We start from the raw sequence: 27,829 nt of genomic DNA on the forward strand, positions 1-27,829 counted from the left end.
CTACCTCTTTGTACAGCATTTCCCCAAAGATTGGTCATCTTTCATCCTGTGTAACTGCCCAAAGCAACAAAGCCTTCTTTGCTTGATTAGCGCCAGAGAGCTTGGCACGTTTGCCCTGCAATGGATTGCTTCACTAGTGGCCATCTATGCAGTTGCATTAATTACTGCATTTGTAATCCAGAAACCCTGCTTTCTAACAAAAGACACCTGGAATAAAAACCACAGGAGACCACGTTCAAAAAAAAAGATTTTTTTTTGAAATGACTGTTTATTAAATTTGATTCATACAAGTCCATATGGAACCTTTAGAGAATCGCCTGACAGATTATTTCCCATACTAGAAAATAGACTGCAAATACTGTTATCCCACATAAATCTGAACTCAAACGATCATCTATTTGTGTAACATTTGGAAAGACATTAATAAATAGGTTACACTGGAAATTGTGCAGACAGTTTAAAACACAAATAAACTAAGTGATGAAAGAAATTGATCATATTTAAGCGCGCTGCATATTGGGTCACCCATGGTAGAGTGCCATTTTCTTGAGCTGGGAGAGCATGCCGCAAAAGGTGTAGTGCTCCTTTATCCATTCTGCCCAGGGAGGCAATTTAAATTAAAATCAACTCAATACTGCATACAAACCAATGCAAGATCAGTATCATCATACACGACACACCATATTCATAAGTCAAGTCTTCAACATAGCCCTTTAAGAGTAACATTTATAGACAGACGATGATAACTGTCAGTTAGTCCTGGCAATACATCATTGCACAAGATACAATTAACAAGTTATGGCACAGAATAAAGTTTTTGCATTAGAGTATTACAATAGACTGGAGGTACCTTTGTGTACAGAACAATGAAAAAAGGTCCCAAGATTGAATTCAAACCATGGCTCCACCAACTTGGGCACTCCCAACTCATCAGAGCCCTAATTAATACTTCCACATCACATTAAAGAGAAAAGATAAGAGAAGTTAAGAGATCCCAGATTCAGAGATCACCTGAAATCAGGAATAAAAGGCAGCAGACGAAGCTTGACAAGATTGTGCGTCTGGTCCCAACCAAAGGTTGATTTTAAATATATGATAAATTTCAGAAGCAACAATGAGCTACTTATAATGTTGGTCCCCACAATTTAGTGTTGTTCCACAGCAATGCTTGCAGACCAATATGAATTTTATATTGGAACCTTCCACAGATTAATTAAAATCACACTGGATTTTAAGATGCGGAAACAAAATTAAAGTGGGATAATGCACTGGTCTATCAGAAGGAGATGACAGTTTTAATGAAAGATGTACACACGAGGCTTTGTTAAGGCAAAGAGCTCTTATCTCACGTCGCTTTAGCTGTCCGAGATTCTAGCCGGCAGTTGCTTCCTGTCCTTGTAGGCCAAGTGGTATTACTGTTGACACAGTAACAGCATTAAGAAGTCAGTCTCAAGTTGCTTTACAATAGGGAGCAGTAGGTGTTACATCCTCCACGCTGTGATGTGGCGTCATTTAATTTCAGAGATTTATTCTGTCCCTCGGCCTCCCATAGCCCTGGCGTTTGGAGAATTTTTTCCACCACCTCTTCAAATGCACACTCCACTCCATCACAGGTTTTAGCACTGGCCTCTGAGAGAGAAAGAAAACATAAATGAGGGATCTCACAATCAAGAACCAAATCTATTAAGAAAGATGGTTTTTATTACAGGCACCAAAACATCAAGTCTTTTCTAAGCAGTCTGCAAGGCATACTGTTCATCTATTCCCTAGCAATGGAAAAGCAGGAAGAGGACTGTAGTCTGTAGGTCTTAATTCAGAAAAATTAGGCTCCTTAAGGTGAAACAAGTAATGTCCAAGAGCTCACAATTGCCCAAGAGTCACCATTATCCTTGCCATTCTTAAAAGTTTATTTATTAGTGTCACAAGTAGGCATTCACTAACACTACAATGAAGTTACTGTGAAAAGCCCCAAGTCGCCAACTCTGGCACCTGCTTGGGTACATTGAAGGAGAATTTAGCATGGCCAAATGCACTTAACCAGCACCTCTTTAGACTGTGGGAGGAAGGTGGAGCACCTGGAGGAAACCCACACAGACACAGGAAGAATGTGCAGACTCCACACAAACAATGACCCATGTCAGGAATTGAACCCTGGGCCCCTCTTGCTGCGAGGCAGCAGTGCTGTGCCACTGTGCTGCCCCATTCTCATGCTCGACTTGGGAAGGAGGTAGAAGAAATAACAGATTAACCAAACAAGAAACACACCCCAGCCCAAAGAACACTGTTCACATTGCTCCGTACAATCTGAATCAGGCTTAACCAATATGCATTCCAAGGCTGAATGTGGCCCTGAAAGCCCCAGGGAGTGTTTTCAAAGTGTCATTCAAACAGGTCAACTTGGGTAGCACAGTGGTTAGTCCTGCTGCCAAATGACACTAGAGACCCAGGTTCAATTCTGGCCTTGGTTCTGTGCAGAGTTTGTGCGTTCTCCCTACGTCTGCATAGGTTTCCTCCCATATTCCAAAGATTAGGTGAATTGGCCATGCTAAATTGCCCCTTAGCATCCCAAGATGTATAGGTTAGATGGATTAGCCATGTTAAATATGTTGGTTTACAGGGTGGAGGGTGGGGGAGTGGGCCTGGGTGGGATTCTCAGTTGGGGAGGCAGTGCAGACTTGATGGGCCGAGTGGCCTCTTCTGCACTGTTGGGATTCTATGATTGCAAGAATCTTTCCCCATGTTCATTAATGAGCCTATCAGCAGCAAGTATGGGAGGCAAACAATCTATGATTGGAGGGGACACCAGCTATGGCGAATTCAGGCACTGGGAGGCTGTGAGGGGTGAGGGAGGAGAACAAGGGAGCGGCAATGCCAGGATGTGAGTGCCAGATGGACCAGAGTGAAGCATTAGGCAACAGGAGCTGGGTCCACTGACATCTGAGTGGCTGGAACATGGAGCTGTACGGATGGGCATGGGGTCCGGCGGAGGGGGTATAGGGGTAGGAGGGCAGCCAGTCTCCAATAGCACCTGTGTTTCACACTGCATGCCCCCTCCCACTACCAACAGTTGTAACTCAGTCCCACAAATGCCACGGCCCCTCTTGCCAAGAGGGCGGATAGCTTTTTGGTGGAAGGGCTCCAAGCAAACTTCTCAAGTCAGAGGGCACAGGGAATACGATGCCCTGTAAAATCTAGCTCCAGGGCAACTTTGCACCCAGCTTGATCCTCCTATTCTTCCTTATTAAGACAGACTGTGCTCGCGTACAACCCAGGAAAATCATGTTAATGCCAGACAAATACAGGATTCAGTTTAACTTTAATGCCAACAATGGCCTTCTTCCACCTTCAAATAATGCAGTAGTCATCACCTGGGCTTTACATCTGAAGATCAGACTAGAGGGTGCCCGGACTCATGTGAAAAGTGACATTGAGACAGCATGGTAACACCGTTGTTAGCACTGTTTCTTCACAGCACCACGGACCTGGGTTCGATTCCTGGCTTGGGTGACTGTGTGTGGAGTTTGCGCATTCTCCCTGAATCTGACTGCATTCCCTCTGGGTGCTCTGGTTTCCTCCCATAGTCTGAAAGATGTGCTGGTTAGATGCATTGACCATACTAAATTCTCTGTGTACCTGAACAGGCGCCAGCACATGGCGACTAGGGGATTTTCACAGTAACTTGCAGCGTAAGAACATAAGAACATAAGAACATAAGAAATAGGAGCAGGAGTAGGCCATCCAGCCCTTCGAGCCTGCCCCGCCATTCAATAAGACCATGGCTGATCTGTCGTGGCTCAGTTCCACTTTCCCGCCCTCTCCCCATAACCCTTAATCCCCTCTCCTATCAAAAACCCATCAACCCGCGTCTTAAAAATATTTAGCGAGGCAGCCTCCACCACTTCAAGCCTACTTGTGTCACTTATAAATCAACTTATTTCAAGGGACTCAATGTCATGGGGACAATAGGAAAAAGTAAATTGGCAGCAAACAAAAAACTGCAATGGGGATGGGGAAAAAAATAAAAGCATAAAAACAACTTACCGATAAACAGCATTGAGTGTTTTCTGGCAAATCTCAGTCCTTCATTGCGGTCGATTTCACGGTTTTTCTTTAAAAAGAAAAGTTTTTTTTGGTCACTTTTATAACTATCGATGTACCATACATTTATCACGTGGCAATATGTTTACACCATTTTTAACACCGGGGATTCATTACAAATATTACAGAGCATCAAGACTTATAAATGAAAAAGGTACAATGGGAGAACAAGGACACACATTCTTTTGCTGCTATTATTTTCTGATCTTACTAAAGTAACCAATGTCATTCTGGCCAGCGTGGAAGACCTCATACCCAACTCTTATTTCATCAGATAAAGATAAAATACTGTGCAGATGCTAGAATCTCTGACGAAAGGCCATCCTGACTCAAAACGTTGGCGCGATTCTTTCTTTGCAGCTGCTGTCAGACCTGCCAAGATTTTCTAACATTTTCTGGTTTTTTTTTATTTCAGCAGATCAGGTACAAGATCACGATTAAAACCAAGTTTCTTACTTCTGCTCCCATTGCACTAATAGAACTTTCTAACTATCTTTACTTCTGTAAATCCACTCAGGTAATCATCCATTAGAGTTAGTAGGGTAGTAAATGAAAGTTCTGCAGATTTTCTCCAATCCCTTCAGCCGTCCATCGTCAAAGTTATCTGCAAATTAGCCTCGTTTAAAATTTTAGATACAAAAGCCAGCTCTGAAAACGAGAAAGCTGATCTTCTTTTAAAGAAAGCCTCAATTCTATTTCTTTCAAAGCTTCAATAATGCCATCCTATATTCATTCTACACTGCTCATTATAATCACTTCTTTAATCTTCGATCCCAATTAAATCCACAAATTTGCTATGCAAGAAACAAAACAATCAAGCTTTTCATTAAAAAAAAAATCGTTCATGGGATGCGGGCTTCTGCTTTCCTTGGCCAGCATTTATTGCCCATCCCCAACTGCCCTCACGGAGGAGGAGGAGAGTGAATTCTAGAACCATTGCAGTCCTGGAACTCCCTCTCTACAGTGTTCTAAGGGAGGGAGTTCCAGATTTTGACCCATCGAGTGTGAAGGATTGGCATTATATTTCCAAATTAGGATGGTGTGTGACTTGGGAGGGGAACTTGCAGGTGGTGGTTCTAGATATCTGCTATCCTTGTCCGACTGAATAGGAGCTGATTGCCTTTTGGAGGCTATTTACATTTCTTTTTCACAATAATTCTTTAAAACACGGGTTTTCAAACTTCTCAGATGACCACTTTAACCAAATAGTTTACCCTACAACTTAATCATTTGCAGGCTGTTCACCAGAGGTATAGATTATAGACTCCCTACAGTTCTCGAGGAGGCCATTTGGCCCATCAAGCCTGCACCGACAACAATCCCATCCAGGCCCAAACCCCGTGATCCCATGTATTTATTTACCCTGCTAGGCCCCCTGATGCTAAGGAGCAATTTAGCATGGCCAAATCAACCTAACCAGCATATCAGGAGCACCCCAAGGAAACCCACACAGACACGGGGAGTACATGCAAACTTCAAACAGACAGTCACCCAAGGCTGGAATTAAAACTGGGTCCCTGGCGCTGTGAGGTAGCAGTGCTAACCACTGTGCTGCCTAATCAACATCCTGGCACTCCCTTTATAATTAGCACAAGCGCTGCTCTGTCCTGTTGTGGACTTGGCACAGCAGCTGAAGTTCTCTCTGGCAGGTTCAGATTGGAGATTCTTGCTGGTAAGTTTATCAGCTACTGGTGTCCCTGGCCCTCTCTTTTGGATGGAAAAACGATGCACGGATTACATGCTGTTTGGCATTACACGTGTAGCATAGAAAGGGAGGAAGAATACTGGTGGCAATTGCACATCCAGGGCGCACTGGCCTGTTCGTTGCCTCATATGCCATACTGTGTTATTGCAGAGAAAATATATAATTATCCACCAGGGAATCTTTGCAAAAATCAGTTGTTTCGGTGACCCAATTTTTTTAAACATCCCACAACTCACCCGGGGAGGATTGTGATTCCCATTTTGAAAACCATTGCCTTTAAGGAAGAGTCATTGAAATGTTGGCTCTACTCTCTCCATAGATGCTGTCAAACCTACTGAGATTATCCAGTGCCTTTGTTTTTGTTTCAGATTCCAGCGGTCACAGTATTTTGCCTTTCCTCACTGTTTCTTCAGTTTCGATGACGACGATGAGAGGTCAATCCTCCCCCACACCCTCCCCCTCAGCACCCCCCAACATGTTCTTAAAGCTGAAGTTCACAAAACACCAAATTTAAAAATCAGGTTTTTGCCAAATAATGCAACATACGATTAAAAACTAATGATACATAAAAAAATGACATTCATGCTTTACAGTCCAGCATTTTGTTTATGCTTGTGCTGCAGATTGGACTGTGGGAAGGAACCGGAGCACTCAGAGGAAACCCATACAGACGGAGAACGAGCAGGCTCCACAGTGCTAACCACGATGCCACTGTGCCATTGGCTACTCTAAATTCCAAGTGCTCCAGTAGGACAGTGGTTAGCACTACTGTCTCACAGTGCCAGGGAACTGGGTTCAATTCCCGGCTTGGGTCACTGTTTATACAGAGTCTGCATGTTCTCTCTGTCTGCCTGGGTTTCCTCCGGGTGCTTTGGTTGTCTCCCACAGTCTGAAAGACGTGCTGGTTAGGTGCATTAGTCATGCTAAACTCCCCCTCAGTGTACCCGAACAGGTGCAACTAGTAACAGTAACTTCATTGCAGTGTTAATGTAAGCCTACTTGTAACACTAATAAATAAACTGTAAAAAAAAGTTTTAAAACATACCATATCAATCTTGTTTCCAACCAGCATCTTTACAATTCCATGCTTTGTGCTGAAGGTTTCCAATTCGCTCAGCCAATTGTCGAGTTTCCCAAAGGTTTCTCTCCTTGTGACATCGTACACTGTAACGAAATTCAAAATTAAACCTTCAGAAGGAACAGAATAAAGTGACTATGAGCCTAATACATCATTGCAATGCCTGAAAAGCTTCCCTTCAAAATTACTGAGCTAACATAATTACGGCTACTTTCAAAACAATGCGCAGAAATTATGCAAATATGTCCACAAATTTGCATTGCTCAATTAGTGTGAAGGGGAATGCTAAAAATAAATTTTACTTTTCGCAATCTAAAATTTTACAATAATCTAAAACTTTACACAAGTAAATATGGGGGGCACAGTCTCAAGTACGGAATTGATATTTTAGGACTGAGTTGATAGGGTGGCGTGGTAGCACAGTGGTTAGCACTACTGCCTCGATTTCCAGCTTGGGTCACTGTCTGTGTGGAGTTTGCACGTTCTCCCTGTGTCTGCGTGGGTTTCCTCTGTGTGCTCCGGTTTCTAGCAGTTGGCAGGTTTGATGAGGGTCCAAGTTCTTTCTGCTGCCACCAGCTTGATGGCAGACAGCACATACAGTTGTCTGGAGTTCTGTTTGAGATCAAACTCACCTGAAGAAGAAGCAGCGTGCCAAAAGCTCATGCTACCAAATAAATCTGTTGGACTTTAACCTGGTACTCTGAGACTTCTTACTGTGCTTACCCCAGTTCAAATCTGGCATCTCCACATTGTAAGTACTGGTGCAGCTTGTTGGGATGTGTTTGCGCGTGTGCATTGACACGTCTCCCACCATCACTCCTCAATGAGTATATTCCTGTGGCTGGAATCCCAGAACTTTAATTGGAGTCAGGATTCCTTTTGTTCTGGAAGACCGATTCTTTAAACAAGGCTCTCATGTTGAAATCATTGCATTAGAACAGAACAGTTAATGCTTCAGCCATCATCAGCACCATCATGGGAGATGCAGTCTTGCGAAGGCTTGCCTTTGTTGAAAGATGGCTGGAACAGGCCCATAATCTGTGGGGTCATTGTGCTAGCTGGGTTGGAATGTTTATGTTAGGCTAGGGGTGTTGCATTCTCGATGTTTGAACCCTTTGCCTTTGTTAACTTGGAAACTGCTGGATACCAGAAGTGACCAGCTGGAGATATCCCGTCAGCTCAGCAATTGTCCATTTTATAAAGTTATTTTTTGTGCTTTTCAAAGTAGTCCAGCTGATGAAAAATATATAGTTTTTTTTCTTGATTTCTTGACCATGACACTAGATAAGCATTTCAGGAAAAAAATAACTAGAAGAGCATGTTAATAGAATTAAAGTTAAGGATGGGGAAGGGAAGAAGGAGACTCAAATGGAGCATAAATGTTGTCATTGACTATTTGGGCCGAGTGGCCTGTTTCTGTGCTGTACATTCTATGCTATGTTGTAGACAGTGTCATTTTGGATACCAGTTTTACACAACCAGCATCAATATAAACGCAGTAACAGGGACATTTCAGTTGTCAGTTTCATTGCACTGGGCTAGGTTACACAGATTGCTATTGGCGACGAGGAATCCCAGCATTTGAAGCAAGAAGTCCTGATAGCCAGGAACTCTGACTTACAGCTTTTAAATGCCAGATTGCTCCAAAGTGTACATCATGAGTTACTGCTAGTGTTCATCTACTAAGTACACTGCACAGCAGTCTTCCCCTTAAACTAAAATTACAAAAGTGCACCAACCACACAGAAGAACATGGCAAACATGCCACTACACTAAACTTGGTATGGCTCCGTCAAGACTGCAATAAGCTACAAAGGGTCACAAACGAAGCCCAGTCCATCACTCAAAGAAGCCTCCCATCCATTGACACTGTTTACATTTCCCATTGCCTTGGAAAAGCAGCCAGCAAAATTAAGGATCCCACGCACCCAGAACATTCTCTCTTCCACCTTCTTCCATTGGGAAAAAGATAGAAAAGTCTGAGGACATGTAACAACTGACTCAAATACAGCTTCTTCCACGCTGCCATCAGACTTTTGAATGGATTTACCTTATATTAAGTTGATCTTTCTCTACACCCTAGCTATGACTGTAACACTACATTCTGCACACTCCCTTTCCTTCCCTATGAACGGTATGTTTTGTCTGTTTAGCACACAAGAAACAATACTTTTACAGTATACTAATACATGTGACAATAATAAATCAAATCGAAATCAACACTATTCAAGGTGGGGTTACTTGCAAAGCAGTTTGGGATTCAGAACTCTTTCTGTAGATTCAGCATCAAGAAGCAGAGCGGGAACAATTGGGGAATTTCACAGTAACTTCATTGCAGCATTAATGTAAGAACATAGAACATAAGAACATAAGAAATAGGAGCAGGAGTAGGCCATCTAGCCCTTCGAGCCTGCCCCGCCATTCAATAAGATCATGGCTGATCTGTCGTGGCTCAGTTCCACTTTCCCGCCCTCTCCCCATAACCCTTAATCCCCTCTCTTATCAAGAACCCATCAACCTGCTTCTTAAAAATATTTAGCGAGGCAGCCTCCACCACTTCAACAGGCAGAGAATTCCAGAGATTCACCACCCTTTGAGTGAAGAAGTTCCTCCTCAACTCCGTTCTAAACCGCCTCCCCTTTATCTTGAGGCTGTGCCCCCTAGTCCTACTGTCTTTTTTGAGCGGGAAGAGTCTCTCCACCTCTATCCTATCCATCCCATTCATCATCTTATACGTCTCAATGAGATCTCCCCTCATTCTTCTAAACTCTAACGAGTACAAGCCTAGTTTATTCAGCCTCTCCTCGTAGCTCAATCCCCTCAACTCCGGTATCAGCCTAGTAAACCTCCTCTGCACTCCCTCCAAGGCCAAAATATCCTTGCGCAGGTGCGGCGCCCAAAACTGCACACAGTACTCCAGCTGCGGCCTCACCAATGCCCTATACAGCTGCAGCAAGACCTCCCTACTTTTATATTCAATCCCCCTCGCTATGAAGGCCAGCATCCCATTCGCCTTCCTGACCACCTGCTGCACCTGCAAGCTGGGTTTTTGCGACTCATGCACAAGGACCCCGAGGTCCCTCTGCACCGTCGCCTGCTGCAGTTTTTCGCCACGTAAGTAATAGTCCTTCCTACCATTCTTCCTACCAAAGTGGACCACCTCACACTTGCCAACATTAAATTCCATTTGCCATTTCCTAGCCCATTCGCCCAGCCTATCTAGATCCTTCTGCAGACTCTCCACACCCTCCGCACAATTTGCCTTTCCCCCAATCTTGGTGTCATCAGCAAATTTCGACACCCTGCACTCGGTTCCCTCCTCCAGATCATCTATATAAATGGTAAATAGCTGAGGCCCCAGCACCGACCCCTGGGGCACCCCACTAGTCACCAACCGCCAATCCGAATAGCACCCATTGACCCCCACTCTCTGCCTCCTATTTGACAACCAATCCTCTATCCACGCTAACACCCTACCCCCAACTCCATGTCCCCTGACCTTCTGCAATAACCTCTTGTGAGGTACCTTGTCAAACGCCTTCTGAAAATCCAGAAAGACCACATCCACCGGCTCTCCTCTATCCACTGCCCTAGACACATCCTCATAGAACTCCAGTAAATTTGTCAGACACGACTTCCCTTTAATGAAACCGTGTTGCGTCTGCCCTATCAAGCAATTCCCTTCAAGATGCCTCGCAATTTCCTCCTTAATGACGGATTCCAACATTTTACCTACCACAGACGTTAAACTAACCGGCCTATAATTCCCTGCCTTTTGCCTGGCACCCTTCTTAAACAACGGCGTAACATTAGCCGTTTTCCAATCTTCCGGCACTTCCCCGGAATCCAGCGACGTCTGGAAAATAACCACCAAGGCATCCACTATAACCTCCGCCATTTCTTTCAGAACCCTCGGATGCATTCCATCCGGTCCTGGGGACTTGTCCACAATCAGCCTTACCTGCGACTAATAAATAAACTTTAATCCAGCCAAACAATCTTCCCTAGCAAGACGGAATTTTTGATGACATGGGACTTCCAATGGCAAGTGGATAACAGCAACTTCCTTACCTAAAATAACACCCTGAGCACCTCTGTAATAACTTGGTGTCAATGTCCGGAATCGCTCCTGTCCAGCCGTATCCTGTCAAAGCAATACACTATCTGATTATCAAAGCTGAAGACATTTCCAATCCCATTGTACAATCGTTGAAATAAAGCAAAGGTGTGGTAAGATCATGTTAGTGTGAGCAAATAATAAATCAAACACACACATGCCATTCAAAGGTGGACTTGACTAATCAAGACGATTCCTGCTTTAAAGCTTTTCATTTACAGTACTGAGACACGTATTTCAGAATTTAAACTGCTGAATGGGATTTTCAGCGCACCCAAATTTTTAACTAAACGCATAGCAACTTTCTCAAAGCGGCAATCAGACTGCCGCTATGTAGCAACTTACTTGCATTTACTTGTAAAGTGCCTGCCTTGGATAATCATCCTGACTCATGCAGTGGGGCACAACCCCGTCCCCGGTGGCAAAGGGCAAAAGAAGTGGAGCAAAGGACTTGTCCCCTTTTTATAGGACTAACTACGTTAAGCAGGTCAGTTTAAAGGTCCCATTGAAAGGGAGAAGGCATGTTTCTAAGGTAAATGACTGGAACGTGGGGATTCAGATTTGGACGTCAGCGGGGTGGAGATTCGGACAAGGGAATGGGAGTGTAAGGGGTGTCCCATGCGGGGCTCAGTCTGTATCTTTAAAATCATAGAATCCCTACAGTGCAGAAGAGGCCAGTCAGCCCATCAAGTCTGTAACAACTCTGACAGAGCATCTCACCCAAGCCTTCTCCCCCACCTTGTCCCCATAACCCCACACATTTACCATGGTTAATCCATCTAAACCAGACATCTTGGATTACTAAGGGGCAATTTAGCATGGCCAATTCACATAAATTATTCATCTTTAGTGTGTGGGAGGAAACCAGAGCACCCAGAGAAAACCCACACAGACACTGGGAGAATGTGCAAGCTCCACATAGACAGTTAACCAAGTCCAGAGTTGAACCCAGGTCCCTGGAGCTGTGAGGCCAAGTGTTAATCACTGTGCCAATTACTCTGAAGTTAGAAGTGCTTTTTTTCCCTTCTAGTTCTTTCAGAGTAACTATGAGGGTAAAACTAGCAGAATCATCTGAAGTCTGCGATTAAAAAAAAAAGTGTAATTATCCAGGGGAAGTCAGCACTTCTGGACAATTGCCAGGTAAACCCTTTCTGGGAAGTTCCCAGAGAGATTCCCTAATGCATCTTTTGGGGTGCCAAGTACAACATTGTGGAGCCTGGAAGTTAGAGCCCTTTAAATATTTTGGCCAGAAATCACACAAGTTTTAAGATGTCGATGGCCTTTTCACTAAGTGCTTAGAACAGCCTCAGTAAAGTTGGAAAGCGTGAAGGAGAGAGAGGGGAAGAAAGAGAAAAAGAGATCAGGAAATGATGCTTAAGAAGACAAACCTGGGAGTTCAATGCTTAATAGATGGAGGAAAAGCAAAGTGATGTTAAGGTGCATAGCTTTAAGATTTTAGTAAATCGCCAGTTTAGTAAAACATAAATGGGAGATAATCACATCTCTCCCATTTGATTTCACCATTACACATTTTCTTCAGCAAGATAGAGACAGGGTCTGGTGTAACTTACCCAATGTGAGCTACAGTAGCTGGAGAGATTCTGGGCCTGACTCACTTTGTGGAGTGATTTACTCACAGACACAAAAGTGAACCAAAGGCAAATTCATATTTTAATTCACAAAGGAGATCCTTCAATCTCCCCCATTCAATTATGTGAAAATAACCTGAAAGCAATGACCCAACAGTTACAATGCTCATAAGAGTTGGAAAGAAGAATTTGGAAAGCTAGCGTTACATTATTCATTCAAATGGCCAACCCCATGTGTTGCACACATCTTGTAGGGGCAATGGTTACAACATTAATAACAAGAGGCCCCAAAAAGAGAGCTGGCCTCATTATATAGGCAGCTTAAATGTGACAAAACAGATCACTTTAAGAATCACGTATCTGACTTACCCAGATTGCAAGCTTAACATTGTTTCCATCAGATTTCATGGTTTTCACTTTAAAGTCAACCCCTAAAAGGAAAGATTGCATTAAAATCACTTACCATCTACACACAGCAACACTGGTTTTCATACATCTTCTGAGGTATTATGGTAAAATAACAAAAATTAAATCTCACCAATAGTTGAACCAATTTCAGAGTCAAACGTTCCATCTGTGAACCTCAGTAGAAGGCTAAAAACAAAAAGGTTTTTATTAGTATTTATGAAAAGTGTTTTGCTGCATTTGTCAGCTGGAAGACCTAAAGCACCAATTTGAGATTTTTAAAAATCAGTGCAAGCTACTGGGCTATTGGCCGGCTGCAGGAAGGTGGGATTAGGAAGGGCACAATGGCTAGCATTGCTGCCTCACAGCGCCAGGGACCCAGGTTCAATTCCCAGCTTGGGACACTGCAGAGTCTGTACATTCTCCCCGTGTCCTCGTGGGTTTCCTCCGGATGTTCTGGTTTCCTCTCAGTCCGAAAGGCGTGTTGATTAGGTGCACTGGCCCTGCTAAATTCTCCCTCAGTGTACCCGAACAGACACTGGAGTGTGGCAACCAGGAGATTTTCACAGTAACTTCATTGTTGATATAAGCCTACTTATGACTAATAAATAAACTTTACTTTTTATTTTGGTATCCTTGCACTGGCATGGACAAGATGGGTCAAATGGCCTCCTTCTGTGCTGTAACTTTGGTTTTAAGCGACATCTACACTTAATACAAAGAGGACATTCTGTCACTGTAGAGATACATCCCAATTACTCAAGTTCAAGTTCAAGTTCAGAACATCAAGGCTTAAAGTCCACCACCACCCAAATTATCAGAGGTAGTGTCGGAGCTTAATCTGTTACACACTGCATCAGTTCTAAGACCTGCTTTGACTGATTCGGATTACTGTACTGATTGAAGCAATAATGTACAGAGTTGTCCACAGCAGAAACTTGAATCATTAATAGAACTGGAGGGTGCAGGGATGGCATATAAGTCAGGCGAGCTTGTCAACAATTAACAATGGTCTGGAGTGTTTCAGAAATATGTCAAAATCAGAGCCTTGTGGTAAAAGCAAGTTACTGCGGCTGCTGAAACCTGAAACAAAAATAGAAATATTGGAAAATCTCAGCTGTCCCAAAGGTCATCCAGACTCAATGTTGGCTCTACTCTCATCCCACAAATGCTGATAGACCTGCTGAGATTTTCCATCATTTTCTGCTTTTCTTTCAGATTCCAGCATCCACAGTAATTTGCTTTTATCTTAAGTGTTTAATTCACTTCCACTTCTCTTCCAGGTATGCCTCCCCTGAAGAAGTACTGTTCTTCTTTAATTCATTTGTGGGGCATGGGCATCGCTGACTGGCCAGCATTTATTGCCCTACTCTAATTGTCTTTTGGTGGGGGGGGGGGGGGGGGGGAGGGAACACAGTAGAGAGTCAACCACATTGCTGTGGCTCTGGAGTCACATATAGGCCAGACCAGATAAGGACAGCAGATTTCCTTCCCTAGGAGGACATTAGTGAACCAGATGGTTTTTCCAACAATCAACAATGGTTTCATGGTCATCAGTAGATTCTCAAATCCTGATTTTTTTTTTCCTGAATTCAAATTCCACCATCGCCCATCGCAGGACTCGAACCCAAATCAGCAGAACATTAGCTGTGTTTCTGGATTAATATACTAGTGATAACAACAATAGCTGAATCTCACAACAATTATTGCTGGTTTAGGCAAAAAGTGGCTTTTCAGAGTCTGGGTCAGTTCCACCAGGCTTTCCAGGATGAAGAAGGCCCTGTCGCAATGTAGGGATTTTACGCATACAAAGGAAAATAACAAGTTTAAATTCATCCGGTATCTTGTTTGTTGCAAGATAACATCAAAATCTCTCTTTGTAAGCATTCCAGGTTTCCACACTTTCCCCAAAATTGAAGTTACTGATTCTTAGATTGTAGGCAATTTCAATTTTTCCTTTGCTCTTATTTCTTAAATCATAGAATGCTACAGTGCAGGAGGCGGCCATTTGGCCCATTGGGTCTGCATCGACCACAATCGCACCCAGGCCATAACTCCATGCATCTACCCTACTTAGTCCCCCTGATACTAAGGGACAATTTTAGCATGGCCAATCCACCTAACCCACACATCCTTGGGCGGTGGGAGGAAACTGGAGCACCTGTAGGAAACCCACGCAGACACGGGGAGAACATGCAAACTCCACAGACAGTGACCCAAGCTGGGAATAAAACCCGGGTCCATGGCGCTTTGAGGCTGTAGTGCTAACCACTGGCTGTTGTGTCTGATTCTGTTATGTCTTTAAATTATTTCTTGGCTGGATTGGTGAGGTTTAAGAGAATTTTTTTTAAAGTTTTTTTTTAAATAGTAAACACCGACCTGCCTTTAAGCCTGAAGATTTAAAATTTAAATTCTGATTTGTCTTGGTTATGTTTTTGTTGGAGCACTCTCTTTTCCAAAAGCAGGTTTTCTCTCTCTCTCTCTCTCTCACTGGAGATACAGTACCCAGTGCTGCAGGCTGCTACATGTACATGCCCGCAGCTGGAAGAGACTGTCCAGATTGATAAGTAAAATTAGTTTTTGGTTCATTTCCTTTTTAAACATGATTTGCTTGTTTTCTAGGAAGTTTTGAGCCCAATTTCTTACATTAAAGTGGTATTGCCGCTCTTTTCATTGATGATTACTTTTCCTGCACTCCAATTTGTCGGGCCACCACGAGGTCACATCGAATTGCCCTTTTATTTTGTTCATTTGTGGGACATGGGCATCGCTGGCTGGGCCAGCATTTATTGCCTACCCGAGGACAGTTGGGAGTCAACCACATTGCTGTGGCCCTGGAGTCATATGTAGGAGGCCAGACTGGGTAAGGAAAGCAGATTTCTAGACTACTTTTACCAACATAAAAGTTAATATTCACCCCCAGCAAATACTACAAATCCATTTCCACAGCTAAATTTACCACACTGAGTGATGGTGCATGGTCCCCTAGTGGCAACGTGCAGAGTCTGCATGTTCTCCCCGTGTCTGCGTGGGTTTCGTCTGGGTACTCTGGTTTCCTCCCACAGTCTGAAAGACATGCTGGTTCAATACATTGGCCATGCTAAATTCTCCTTCAATGTACCCAACAGACACCGGAATATGGCAACTGGGCGATTTTCACAGTAACTTCATTGCAGTGTTAATGCAAGCCTACTTGTGACACTAATAAATAAACTAAGAAAAAAAAGAATCAACTTTTGACTCAGAAGTTCAGATTAGTTATTTCTTCTGTTTTCCATTGGAAAATGACACCTCATTGCAATTTTTACTTAAAATCTTTATTTAAGCACTTTGTTCTGACAATTCTTCTAAAAAATATCCTTGTCGCCAGTCTTATTACTTACTGTTTTTTGGGGGGTAGACAACGAGAAGAAAATAGGTTACCAAACTGTAGTAATTCAGCCAGTTCCCTGTCAACAACACCCTTTATTGTGAACCAAAGGAAAGAACCATGCGTATGGCTAACAATCAGATAATCTCCACCTCAGCATGTACAATAACGATCAGGGTAGAATAACAGGATTAAAAAAACCCCACTGGCTGCTTCCCATTGGGAGTTTGATTGATGATCCCTAATGGTTTTCGTAACACACACTGTGGATTTTTTTTAAACCACCAGGTCAGGAGTTTATTGAGACAAGTGTTGCTTCAGCACAGTCTAAGATGCCTTTAACCAATTTAATTATTGAACCAATAATTATTAACCAATTTAATTATTAAACCAATTAATTTGCCTTTAACCAATAACGTACATTAGAACATTTGGGTAACTGAGCAAAATGCCTAAAATGCCTTTATGATTGCGTGTAGGTGAAATGTTTGTGTGAAAGTGCTCTCTGTCACACCATCACCACCCTCATACGACATGTCAGGGTACTCATCCCTTTGCAAATGATGGATGCATTAGATTACAATACATAACGCAAACTTACTGTGCAAATGCCCATTTTACTTCTACGCAGGCATATTAACAGCCCTCTTTGTGCATTCCCTTTTTCCCCAATTTGGGTCCTTGTGGAATCACAGAATCCATACAGCGCGGGAGAAGGCCATTCGGCTTATCAATCCCATACCAACAACAATCCCACCCAGGCCTTATCCCCATAACCTCTGACTAAGAGGAATTTTAGTATGACCAATCAACCTAACTTTACCTGTACATCTTTGGATACTAAGAGGCAATCTACCTAACCTGCACATCTTTGGAGTGTGGGAGGAAACCGGAGCATCTGGAGGAAACCCACACAGACACAGGGAAGATGTGCAGACTCCACACAGACAGTCCCCGAGGCTGTAATTGAACCTGAGTCCCTGAGACAGCAGTGCTAAACACTGTGCCACCATGTTGCAGAAGAATGCAGAAGCCATAGCTCACCAGTAAAACACTCTGAGACCTTGGTACCTCTTTCACCTTTAACTGAAGGAAGTTAAAGAAAAAGGGTAAGCAAATAAGATGGCACAGGTCACCTTTAACAAAATCAGTGTCCAATAATGTAATGCTTTGACAAAGGATCATCTGGGCTCGAAACATCAGCTCTTTTCTCTCCTTACAGATGCTGTCAGACTTGCTCAGATTTTCCAGCATTTACTTTTTTGGTTTCAGATTCCAGCATCAGCAGTAATTTGCCTTTAACCAATAACGTACATTAGAACATTTGGGTAACTGAGCAAAATGCCTAAAATGCCTTTATGATTGCATGTAGGTGAAATGTTTGTGTGAAAGTGCTCTCTGTCACACCATCACCACCCTCATACGACATGTCAGGGTACTCATCCCTTTGCAAATGAGTAAGCTTCTTTTCTTTTGAATAATGAATACTAATCAAACAGCGCTTGCAAAAAAAAAGTACTTCCAGAATAAAAAATCCAAGGTTATCCTGAGGAACTCCATCCATGTAACTGAAGACATGAAATTGTCTACTGTTGCAGATTCAATCTTGCTACTCTCTCCCCATTGAGACTCTCTTGTCTACCTTCATGTAGATCTCAGAACTAGAAAACATACACCCTATCCATGAGATCTGTATGGGGTAGTGGCCCAGGGGTAGGGGGAGGGGTTGAGCACATTTAAGACAGGGATAGGTAGGTTCTTGACTGGTAAAGTGGTCAAGGGTTACCAGGAAAAAGCAGGTTGAGAAACTTATCAGCCACGATTGAATGGCAGAGCAGACTCGACGGGCCAAATGGCCCAATTCTGCTCCAGTATCTTACGGTTTTAAATGCCTCTGACGCTAATGAACAAAATACAAGAGAGGTTTCCTTCAGCTTTATAGTGTTCTGCAGATCTCGCTAAAGCCACAACCTGTCCTATCTTTTGGTCAAGATGTAGCTTACAGAATGGGAAGCTCGGACCTTATGTAGTTCTCACAGGTAATCTTGGGAATGCTCTAATGTCTAGTTTTTGCTTGTCCGTTGTTAGATTCCTATCTTTCTCAGTTGCAGGTCATTAGTTCAGCTGCAATAAAATAAAATATAAATTTCTGCAATCATTGTATAATTTACCAGAGAAGGCAATGGCAGCACAGTGGTTCACACTGCTGCCTCAGCGCCAGGGACCAGGATTCAATTCCAGTCTTGGATCACTGCTTGTGTGGAGTTTGCACATCCTCCCTGTATCTGCGTGGGTTTCCTCCAGACACTCCGATTTCCTCCCACAGTGCAAAGATATACAGGTTAGGTGAATTGGCCACTCTAAGTTCTCCCGAGTGTCAGTTTGGAGGGGTGGGGGTGGGGGGGGGGGGGGAGGAGGGGTGGAATTAGAGGGATAAATGTGTGGGGTTGCGGGGATGAGCAGGGGGTAGACCTGAGTAAGACGCTTTGTCGGAGAGTTGGTGCAGATCTGATGGGACAAGTGGCCTTCTTTTGCACTGCAGGGATTCTTTGCTTCTAATTGTCTTTCAGAACTCGGGTGGGAAGGCCAGGGAACCCCCAAGAGTACGTTATTAACCAGGAGCTCTCGACAAAGGAAGGTTTGAAAAAATATTTGCACAAAGGTGAACTCGAATATCTTATTAAAACAACAGGCTAAATGAAAACCAGCATCCCCCCCCCATCCCATTTTAATAATACCATTTAAGAATCTCCTTGTGAAGGCACTAATTCTTGCTGTACAGTCCCACAGCCAAACACCCGACTTTGTGAGCCTTCCATGAAATTATAGAAGGTATGGACTGTTCAACAGTGTTGGCACATCACAGCACCACCATTTGCTGCATGGACCATTCCCTGGATGTACCTGGGTGTTTTCTCTTCACCCAACTACCCTATACTGCCACTCAACTGGCATTAAAACTGAATTGGCAAGAAGCAACTGCTTATTGCCTTAGTATTGGAGGTTGAGGGGGTGGGGGTGGGTGGAGGTGATTGCACATTTGAAAAAAGCATCACCTGGAACTCCCTTCCTTTCTAAAAAGACAAGTTCCACAGCCAACAAGATGCTGTTCATTGAATCCCGATGGTGCAGAAGAGGCCATTCGGCCCATTGAATCTACACCCACTTTCTGACAGAGCATCTTACCCAGGCCCTCTCCCCTGCCCTATCCCGTAACCCCACAAATTTCCCCTGGTTAATCCATCTAACCTACACATCTTTGGAAACTAAGGAGCAATTTAGCGTGGCCCATTGTTGAAGCAAAGTCACTCATTATATGGAGAGACATGATAATCAATATGCGTACATCAAAAGTGATCAATTATCTGATAATTAGTTGAGCATTAATTATTGGCTAGGACATTGGACAACATTATGAAGCGAGCGAACAAGATGTTTCATTTGCTCTTAAGGTGGCAGACAAGATCTCAGTTTAATATCCCATTCAAAAGATTGCACCAACAGTGAAGCACTCCCAAGTGTCAACTGAAATGGGCACTCAACTCTTTAGAACGGAATTTGAAGCCATACTTTCTAATTCAAGAGCTGAGGGTGCTACCATGCTCCTAAAGATAGCTCCTTGGGAAATGTATCACAAATGTAGTTAGTGCTATTGAACAACTAACCAATAGATCAACGAAAGTTGCAAACTTCAGCTTTGACAAAGGATCATCTGGACTCGAAACATCAGCTCTTTTCTCTCCTTACAGATGCTGCCAGACTTGCTGAGATTTTCCAGTGTTCTCTCTTTTGGAACGGAAGTTGCGAGTTTCCCAATTATTTAGGGGTGTCACGGCGAGACAGTGGTTAACACTGCTGCCTCTCAGTGCTAGGGACCTGGGTTCAATTCCAGCCTTGGTAACTGTCAATGTGGAGTCTGCACCTTCTCCCCATGTCTGTGTGGGTTTCCTTCGGTTTCCTCCCACACTCCAAAGATCTGCAAATTAGGTTGACTGACCATGCTAAATTGCCCCTTTACGTCAGAGGAATTGACAAGGTGAATGCATGGGGTTGCTGGGGTGGTGCAGTCTCAATAAGCCGAATGGCCTCCTTCTGCACCATAGGGATTCTATGATCCAAACCGTTCATGCTCTGGGCATTTACTAGGATCAACTGCATGAGACAAGTTCTCTTCTACATCCAATGCATGTTATCGGAGTTTGTTCAATTCTTCTTTCGGTGTGGATGAAAAAGATAAATTAGCTCAAGATCCAAGTTAGCTAGATTCAACCTCTAATCAGACTGTTTAACATGGAGTAAATGCAGATATTCACCAATGCACTGTGCATTGAATGTAGACTCGGAGCTAAAAATGTAGTTTGTCAGTTATATTCCGACCAAAGTTAAATCTGGGACAACACATCCTGTCCCAGTGTAGATACAAACAGTGCTGGAACAATGTGTAAGTGGCAACTTGAGAATGTTACATTAGGAGCTCGACAAAAAAAGTTAAAATTAGCTTCATATAGAGATAACGTTAGAACCTAAACAATGCTTCCAGGCCTTTCCTGTCACTTGGGTTATGTAAGCAATTGGGCAATGTCAATGCTACAGTGGATTCTTTGAGGAGACTGACCCAAGTTCATTGTCGCAACAGTATGAAATCTGTTGCATTAAAATAAAATTAAAGCTGCTTCCCTTCTGTCCCAAATGGGATTAGATTCATTGGATTACAGTCTTGAATAACAACCTACTTCGCACCAAATCCTATAAAGGAAGGCAGACACAGATCCCCTTCCAACACACTAGCCAATGTTCAGAATGCATATGTAAGTTGTCATTGGAAAAGAATTTGGAATGACGCTGCAATATGTGCAAGGTTCACATCTGGAACAGTTTGTTCACAAACTCTTAGAATAGGAAAGAAAAGACACAAGGCTGGGAAATTTATCTTAGCAGAATTATCCAGAACCAATCGGAACAACCCACACCAACACCCTGCAAAATACATGGGGGGAGGGGAAGGAAGTGAGAAATGGGGAGGATTTTCCTTCACTCTTTGATAATTATGCTGCAATATCCTCTTGATCTATAAGTATTAAAAGTCTCCTCTAATGAATTTTCTTCCATGAAATTAGATCATTGATGCATGATTAATTTCAAAACTAATTCTTAATTAGTGAGCAGAAGCTAGTTTGTGGAACATTGCTTTCTAATCACAGAATCCCTACAATGCAGAAGATTCTGCACCAACTCTCTGACCCAGTATCTTATCCAGGCTGTCTTCCCTGCCCCATTCCTATAACTAAACACAAATATATTTCCCACAGCTACTCCATCTAACCTGCACATTTTGGGACATTAAGGGACAATTCAGCATGGCCAATCCACCTAACTTGCACATCTTTGGACTGTATGAGGAAACCAGAGCACCCAGAGGAAACCCACACAGATATGGGGAGAATGTGCAAACTCCATTCAGACAATGACCTGGGGCCAGAATTGAAGCCAGGTCCCTGGAGCTTTGAGGCCAGTGCTAACCAATGAGCCATCGTGCTGCCCAAGGCGAAGTCAAAATGAAGCAAGATATAAAAGCAACGGAGAAAAATGTAGCTTAGATTTAAGAAGATGTTAACTGTTGTGGGGCTGCTATGAAGAAAATTGAGAACATAGGAACAGGAGGAGGCCACTGAAACCAACAATCCTGTTCCACCACTCAGTGAGAATGCAGTTGATCTGTATCACAACTCCATCCTCCAGCTTTGGTTGTGTGGTGGCACTGTGGCACAGTGGTTAGCACTGCTGCCTCACGGGTTCCATTCCCAGCTTGGGTCACTGTCTGTGTGGAGTCTGCACATTCTGCCTGTGTCTGTGTGGGTTTCCTCTAGGTGCTCTGGTTTCCTCCTACAGTCCAAAAGACGTGCTGGTTAGGTGCAATGGCCATGCTAAATTCTCCCTCACTGTATCCAAACAGGCGTCAGAGTATGGCGACTAGGGGATTTTCAAAGTAACTTCACTGCAGTGTTAATGTAAGCCTACTTGTGACACTAATAAATAAAAAAGTACTCATTATTCACAAGCACAAATCTAGGGCAGGATTTTCCACGGGTCTCACAGCATGTTTCATGATGGTAAAGGCTGCCCGCCACTTGCCTCTGATCCCACTTTTGACAATGGGGTTTCCTGTTTTATGCAGCCCCTGCCACTGGGAAACCTGCGGTGGGGGAGTTTGTTATCAGTAGGATGAAAAGATCTACTAGTGAGAATGAAAATTCCATCCCTAATTTTGAATTCAATGTTAGTAATTAAGAACTGGCATATGCTGCTTCCTGCGGGAGTTTGCTATACTGCCTACTGTGTGAAAGAATATTTCCTAACTCCTCTCCTCGATGGTCTGGCTCTGATTTTGAGATTGTGTCCCCTTGTCTTAGGCTACCCATTAGCAATAAAAATTCTGAATGGTTCTAACCAATCAACTCCTCCAACAATTCCCCAAAACAATCAAATTAATTGTAATCTTGAAGGAAATGCAATAATTTCTCCACATAGTCTAACTTATGGCAACAATTGCATCATAAAATAATGGAATCCCTATAGTACAGAAGGAGGCTATTCAGCCCATCAAGTCAGCGCTGATCACAATCCCACCCAGGCGTTGTTCCTGTAACCCCACATATTTACCCTAGTAACCCCTCCAATACTAAGGGGCAATTCAGCATGGCCTATCAACCTAACCTTATATCTTTCGACTAACAGAGGAAACCCGAGCACACAGAGGAAACCCATGCAGACACAGGGAGAATGTGCAAAGTCACCCGAGGCCAGAATTGAACCCAGTCTCTGCCACTTTGAGTCAGCAGTGCTAACCACTGTGCCACCTCTAATGAATCTGCATTGCATTCTTTCAGAGGCCTCTATAATACTGAAGTGTGGTACCCATGGCTGTACACACAATTCCAGATAAAAACAAATTACTGCAAATGCTGGAATCTGAAACAAAACCAAACAGAAAATGTTAGAAAATTTCAGCAGGCCTGACAGCATCTGTGGAGGGAGAATAGAGCCAAAGTTTTGAGTCTGGATGACACTCCATCTGTATTCCAAATGTGGTCTAACCAGGGCTTTGTCCAGCTGCAACAATGCTTTCTGCCCCTTCTGTTATACACTCTAATTATAAGGCTAACATTCCATCAGTATTTTTGACTAGTTGTTGTATCTGACATTTTACAGGATTTAGGAAAGTTGTCCACTTGAGCTAGGATTAAGGAGGTGTCTGGATAATTATCTCTATGACAATAATGGATGGATGAATTACAAAGTGCCATTTTTGGTCATAAACAGTTTCATGATGTGCACTGTAATCTTGCTACATGCCACACTCCCTACCACACTCCTCTCCCACAGATCCCTGGATGGAGGCATTAATATTTACTGCTGTCTTGGTAGATACATCTCTCCCCTCTTGCTCCAATCATCATTTCCTACTCCTAACAGCTAATTTCTCATTATTGGTTATGGTCAAGGCGTGAGAAAGAGAGAGTGGATCTGAGGGCATAGCCTCACAGTAAAGGGATGATCCTTTAGAATTGAGATGAGAAGGAATTTCTTCAGCCAGAGGGTGATGAATCTGTAGAATTCATTGCCACAGAAGACTGTGAAGGCCAAGTTATTGCCACAGAAGACTGTGGAGGCCAAGTCATTGCATGTATTTATGGCAGAGACAGATAGGTTCTTGATTGGTAAAGGGATCAAACGTTACAAGTAAAAGACAGGAGAATTGGGGTTGAGAAACTTATCAGCCATGATCGAATGGTGGAGAAAAATCAATGGGCTGAATGACTTAATTCTGCTCCTATGTCTTATGGTCTTAAAAAAAAGTGATTTTGAACTTGAACTATTTCAAAATGATGGACCGTGTTCCAGGGACCTTGAAACTAAGTTATCCTGAATCTATATGTTCTTAACTTGCCCAAGTTCTCCTCAATTCCCTTCCAACACTTTAGAATCAATGTGTCCCTGACAACTGCCCTCTCAAATGAAACTAGATCCTTCCTATCCTCGTTTAATCATAGCCCCTCATACTTGTATCCACCTCAATTAAGACTTCATTCAGTCTCTCCTCTATTCCAAGAAAACAGTTCCTAGCCATTCTCCCTTTCCTCTTTATTAAAATTCATCAGTCCCTTGTAAATCTCCTCTGCTCTTTTTCTAGTGCATGCGGTGACCAGAAGTGCATGCTGTACTCTAGCCAGAGCTGAGTTAGTGTTTTATACATTTCAAGCATAGCCTCCCTGCTCTTAAGATTCTGAGCCTTGGCTAATAAGGAAATAACAAGGCTAATAAGCATCCTCTGTACCTAACCCTCCACCTTCAGGGATTGTGAACATGCACTTTCTTCCGTTTCTTTACACTTCATAGTATTATACCATTTATTGTCTATTCCCTCGCCTTGTGCGCTCTCCTCAAATGCCTTACCTCATATTCCTACAGATGAAGACATTTTCTGCCCACTGATCGGTCAGTCAAAATTGACCTTATCGATGGGGTGGTCAGTTTAGCTCAGTTGGCTGGGCGGCTGATTCATGATGCCAAGGGCACACGTTCAATTCCTGCACTGGCTGAGGTTGTTCCCACCTTCTCCACCTTACCCGACATCTGATTTGAATTGAATAAATAATAATCTACATCTTTCTTCCTCATTATCAACCACACAACCATTTTTTTGTATCACATCATGTCCTCTACACTCAAGTCTAAAACACTGATCAATACCACAAAAATCAAGATACCTAATCCTCGTTTTTTTTATTCATTTGTGGATCATGGGTGTCACTGGCTAGGTGAGCATTTATTGCCCATCTCTAGTTGCCCTTGAGAAGGTGCTGATGAGCTGACTTCTTAAATCACTGCAGTCCACGTGCTGTGGGTTGACCAACAAGCCATCAGGGAAGGAATTTCAGGATTCTGACCCAGTGACTGCGAAGAAACAGTGATATATTTCCAAGTCAGGATGGTGAGTGGCTTGGAGAGGAACTTGCAGGTGGTGGTGTTGCCATGTATCTGCTGCCATTGTCTTTCTAATACTAGCCTTGCCAAACTCAGCAGGAAACCCTGCAGTCACAATAACCAGCCATCAAGACTTTGTCTCCTATCATTGAATTAACATGGGATTCAATTTGCCCTTAGATACCATAGCTTTTACATTCCTGACCAATCTGCCATGTGGAGTTTTATATAAAGTTTTGCTAAAATCCATGTAGACTGCATCAGACATATTACCCTCATCAATACTCCTTATTACTTCCTCTCTCAGAATGTTTATCTAATCCTATATTTCACATTTCTGTTCAACTACAATCTTTATATCCTTCCCCCTCTTTACTTCAATCTTCTTTTAAGAAGAGGGACGCCGAGAATCCATTAAGAGAGAGTCCCATTTGGGTTGCCAGCCTTCCAGGATTTGCCTCGAGTCTCCAAGAATTGAAGATTAATCTCCAGAACACTGTACTGTGCAATCCCAGAGAAATAATGGCGGCATTAAAAAAGGATTTTTTTTAGTAATTTGCTTTGAACATTTTATATAAAAATATAAAAATATTGAAAATGAGTTTTTAAAAAAAAAGACAGTTTGGTCAGCAGTCAAGCATCATCCAACTGGATAATCAGTCCTTTTGCTTTCCCATTCACGTAGGAAGGCAGTGCATCAGGAAGATGGATCAATTGACACCACTGGGGACCCCGGTTCGATTCCCGCTGTGGGTCACTGTCTGTGTGGAGGCTGCATGTTCTCCCGGTGTCTGCATGGGTTTCCTCCGGGTGCTCTGGTTTTTCCCCCACAGTCCAAAAGACGTGCTGGTTAGGTGCATTAGCTATGCTATATTCTCCCTCAGTGTACCCAAACAGGCGCCACAGTGTGGCGACTAGGGGATTTTCACAGTAACTTCATTGCATTGTTAATGTAAACCTAGTTGTGACATTAATAAGTAGAATTTTAAAACTAATGGCTGGGCCCAGCTTTGTGAAGAATCTTCCAAGAATGCAATTAATCACAGTTGACATAGGCCCAATTCTTACCCTTACACTCACAGAAGGCCTTTTGGTCTCCATTAGATCTTACTGTTTATATATTTATAACACATTTTTGGATTTTCCCGACAATATTTCAGCATCAAGGGGAAGGGCGGGGGAAGAGCAGGAGTATACCGTTGAGATAGTGGATCAGCCAGGATTGCATTGAATGTCAGAGGAGGCTTGATGGGCTGAATGGCCTACTCTTGCTCTTATTTTTCTATATTTCTAAATTTCTGCATCCCATTTCTTTGCTTTCCCAATTTCCTTTAATTTCACTCTTACACAGTGAATGGTTTTCTCAGCTTTCAGCAATATCAAATTCTCAGTGCCTGAAACCAGCCTCCCTTCTATGTCTCATCCTTCCTTGTAACTATATATACTCCTTGACAACCGAGGGACTGGAGATCTGGAAATCCCACCCTTTTCCTTGATCTGGGAATATCAGTTTTGAACACCTCCCCTCCTCTGCAATGCCTCTGACGCTCATATAAAAAGAGGGGTAAATTAAAACACATTCGGCTTTAAATGAATTCGACATACGCAAGAAAGAGTTAAAAATAAAAACTGGGCAAACCCATTTCATTCTCAGAACAAATGAGTAAAAAAAAACAGGCAGCCATTACCCGAGACCGAAACAACAACACAAAAAAAGGAAATTTGCAGCGGCCAAATCGCAAGCAATTCCACCTCTACTAGTCCAGTAGCTTATAAAGGCTATAAATGTGTTGACTACATTTGAAATTAAAACACTCTCTGGCTCAGACAATACATAGGTGGATTGACGTCTGCCAACCTTTTGCCAGGTCGAGTCTGGTCTAACCCCCAACTACCAGTTAATTTCAGGAAGTCAGAAATTGACATGCTGTCTGTTGCTTTCCCCTCCCCTTTCTTTACCTGGACTTGCCCACTCCGCTCTCCCCAATGATCAAAATCTTCAATGTAGCGAGAATCTCCTCTTCCATTGTCTCAATGTATCAAGATTCCAAACAGCACAAAGGCGGCGCGTCAGCTGTTCACCCAATTGTTACTTTCACTTGTTACAGGAATGTTGCAGCAGGGAGATGACGCAACTTCTTCACACGTGTCCTTAACCTTTTACATTCCCCCTCTCTCATTCTAGTCCTTGTTCAGGGAGTCTTTGCCTTGTGAGGCAGACAGATGAACCAATTAAATCGCTGGCTGTGAAGAAAAAGACCGCCTTAAGTAGAAATAACTCTTCAAAAAAAACTATGTTTTAATTGTAACCCATAAAAAAGGCTTGCAGCAGACAATTTGTTTTAATAAGAAGTGCTTTTAATTGTAATGCATAGTAGCAGAATCCCTAAACTAAGTTGATTTCGTTTATTTGGTTGGACGCAAAAAGATGTCCATGAAAGCAGACGATTTATTTTAGAATGATTCATTATAGTCCTTAATA

General features: G+C 43.0%; 1 protein-coding gene across 1 annotated transcript; it reads right to left on the reverse strand.

Moving 5' to 3' along the window:
• Window positions 1-238: 238 nt before the first annotated feature.
• Window positions 239-27,465, reverse strand: LOC145359164 (ras-related protein Rab-18-like). The gene is made up of 7 exons (XM_080213595.1): window positions 27,307-27,465; window positions 13,126-13,181; window positions 12,957-13,018; window positions 10,953-11,025; window positions 6,849-6,967; window positions 4,042-4,108; window positions 239-1,629 (listed from the first exon to the last, which is right to left on the reverse strand). The coding sequence occupies exons 1-7, from the start codon at window positions 27,372-27,374 to the stop codon at window positions 1,460-1,462; spliced, it is 615 nt and encodes a 204-aa protein (XP_080069721.1). The 5' UTR covers window positions 27,375-27,465; the 3' UTR covers window positions 239-1,459.
• Between the last annotated feature and the right edge of the window lie 364 nt (window positions 27,466-27,829).

The sequence above is a fragment of the Carcharhinus amblyrhynchos genome, chromosome 27 (assembly GCF_965287045.1).
Source record: "Carcharhinus amblyrhynchos chromosome 27, sCarAmb.v2.hapA, whole genome shotgun sequence".
NCBI lineage: Eukaryota > Metazoa > Chordata > Chondrichthyes > Carcharhiniformes > Carcharhinidae > Carcharhinus > Carcharhinus amblyrhynchos.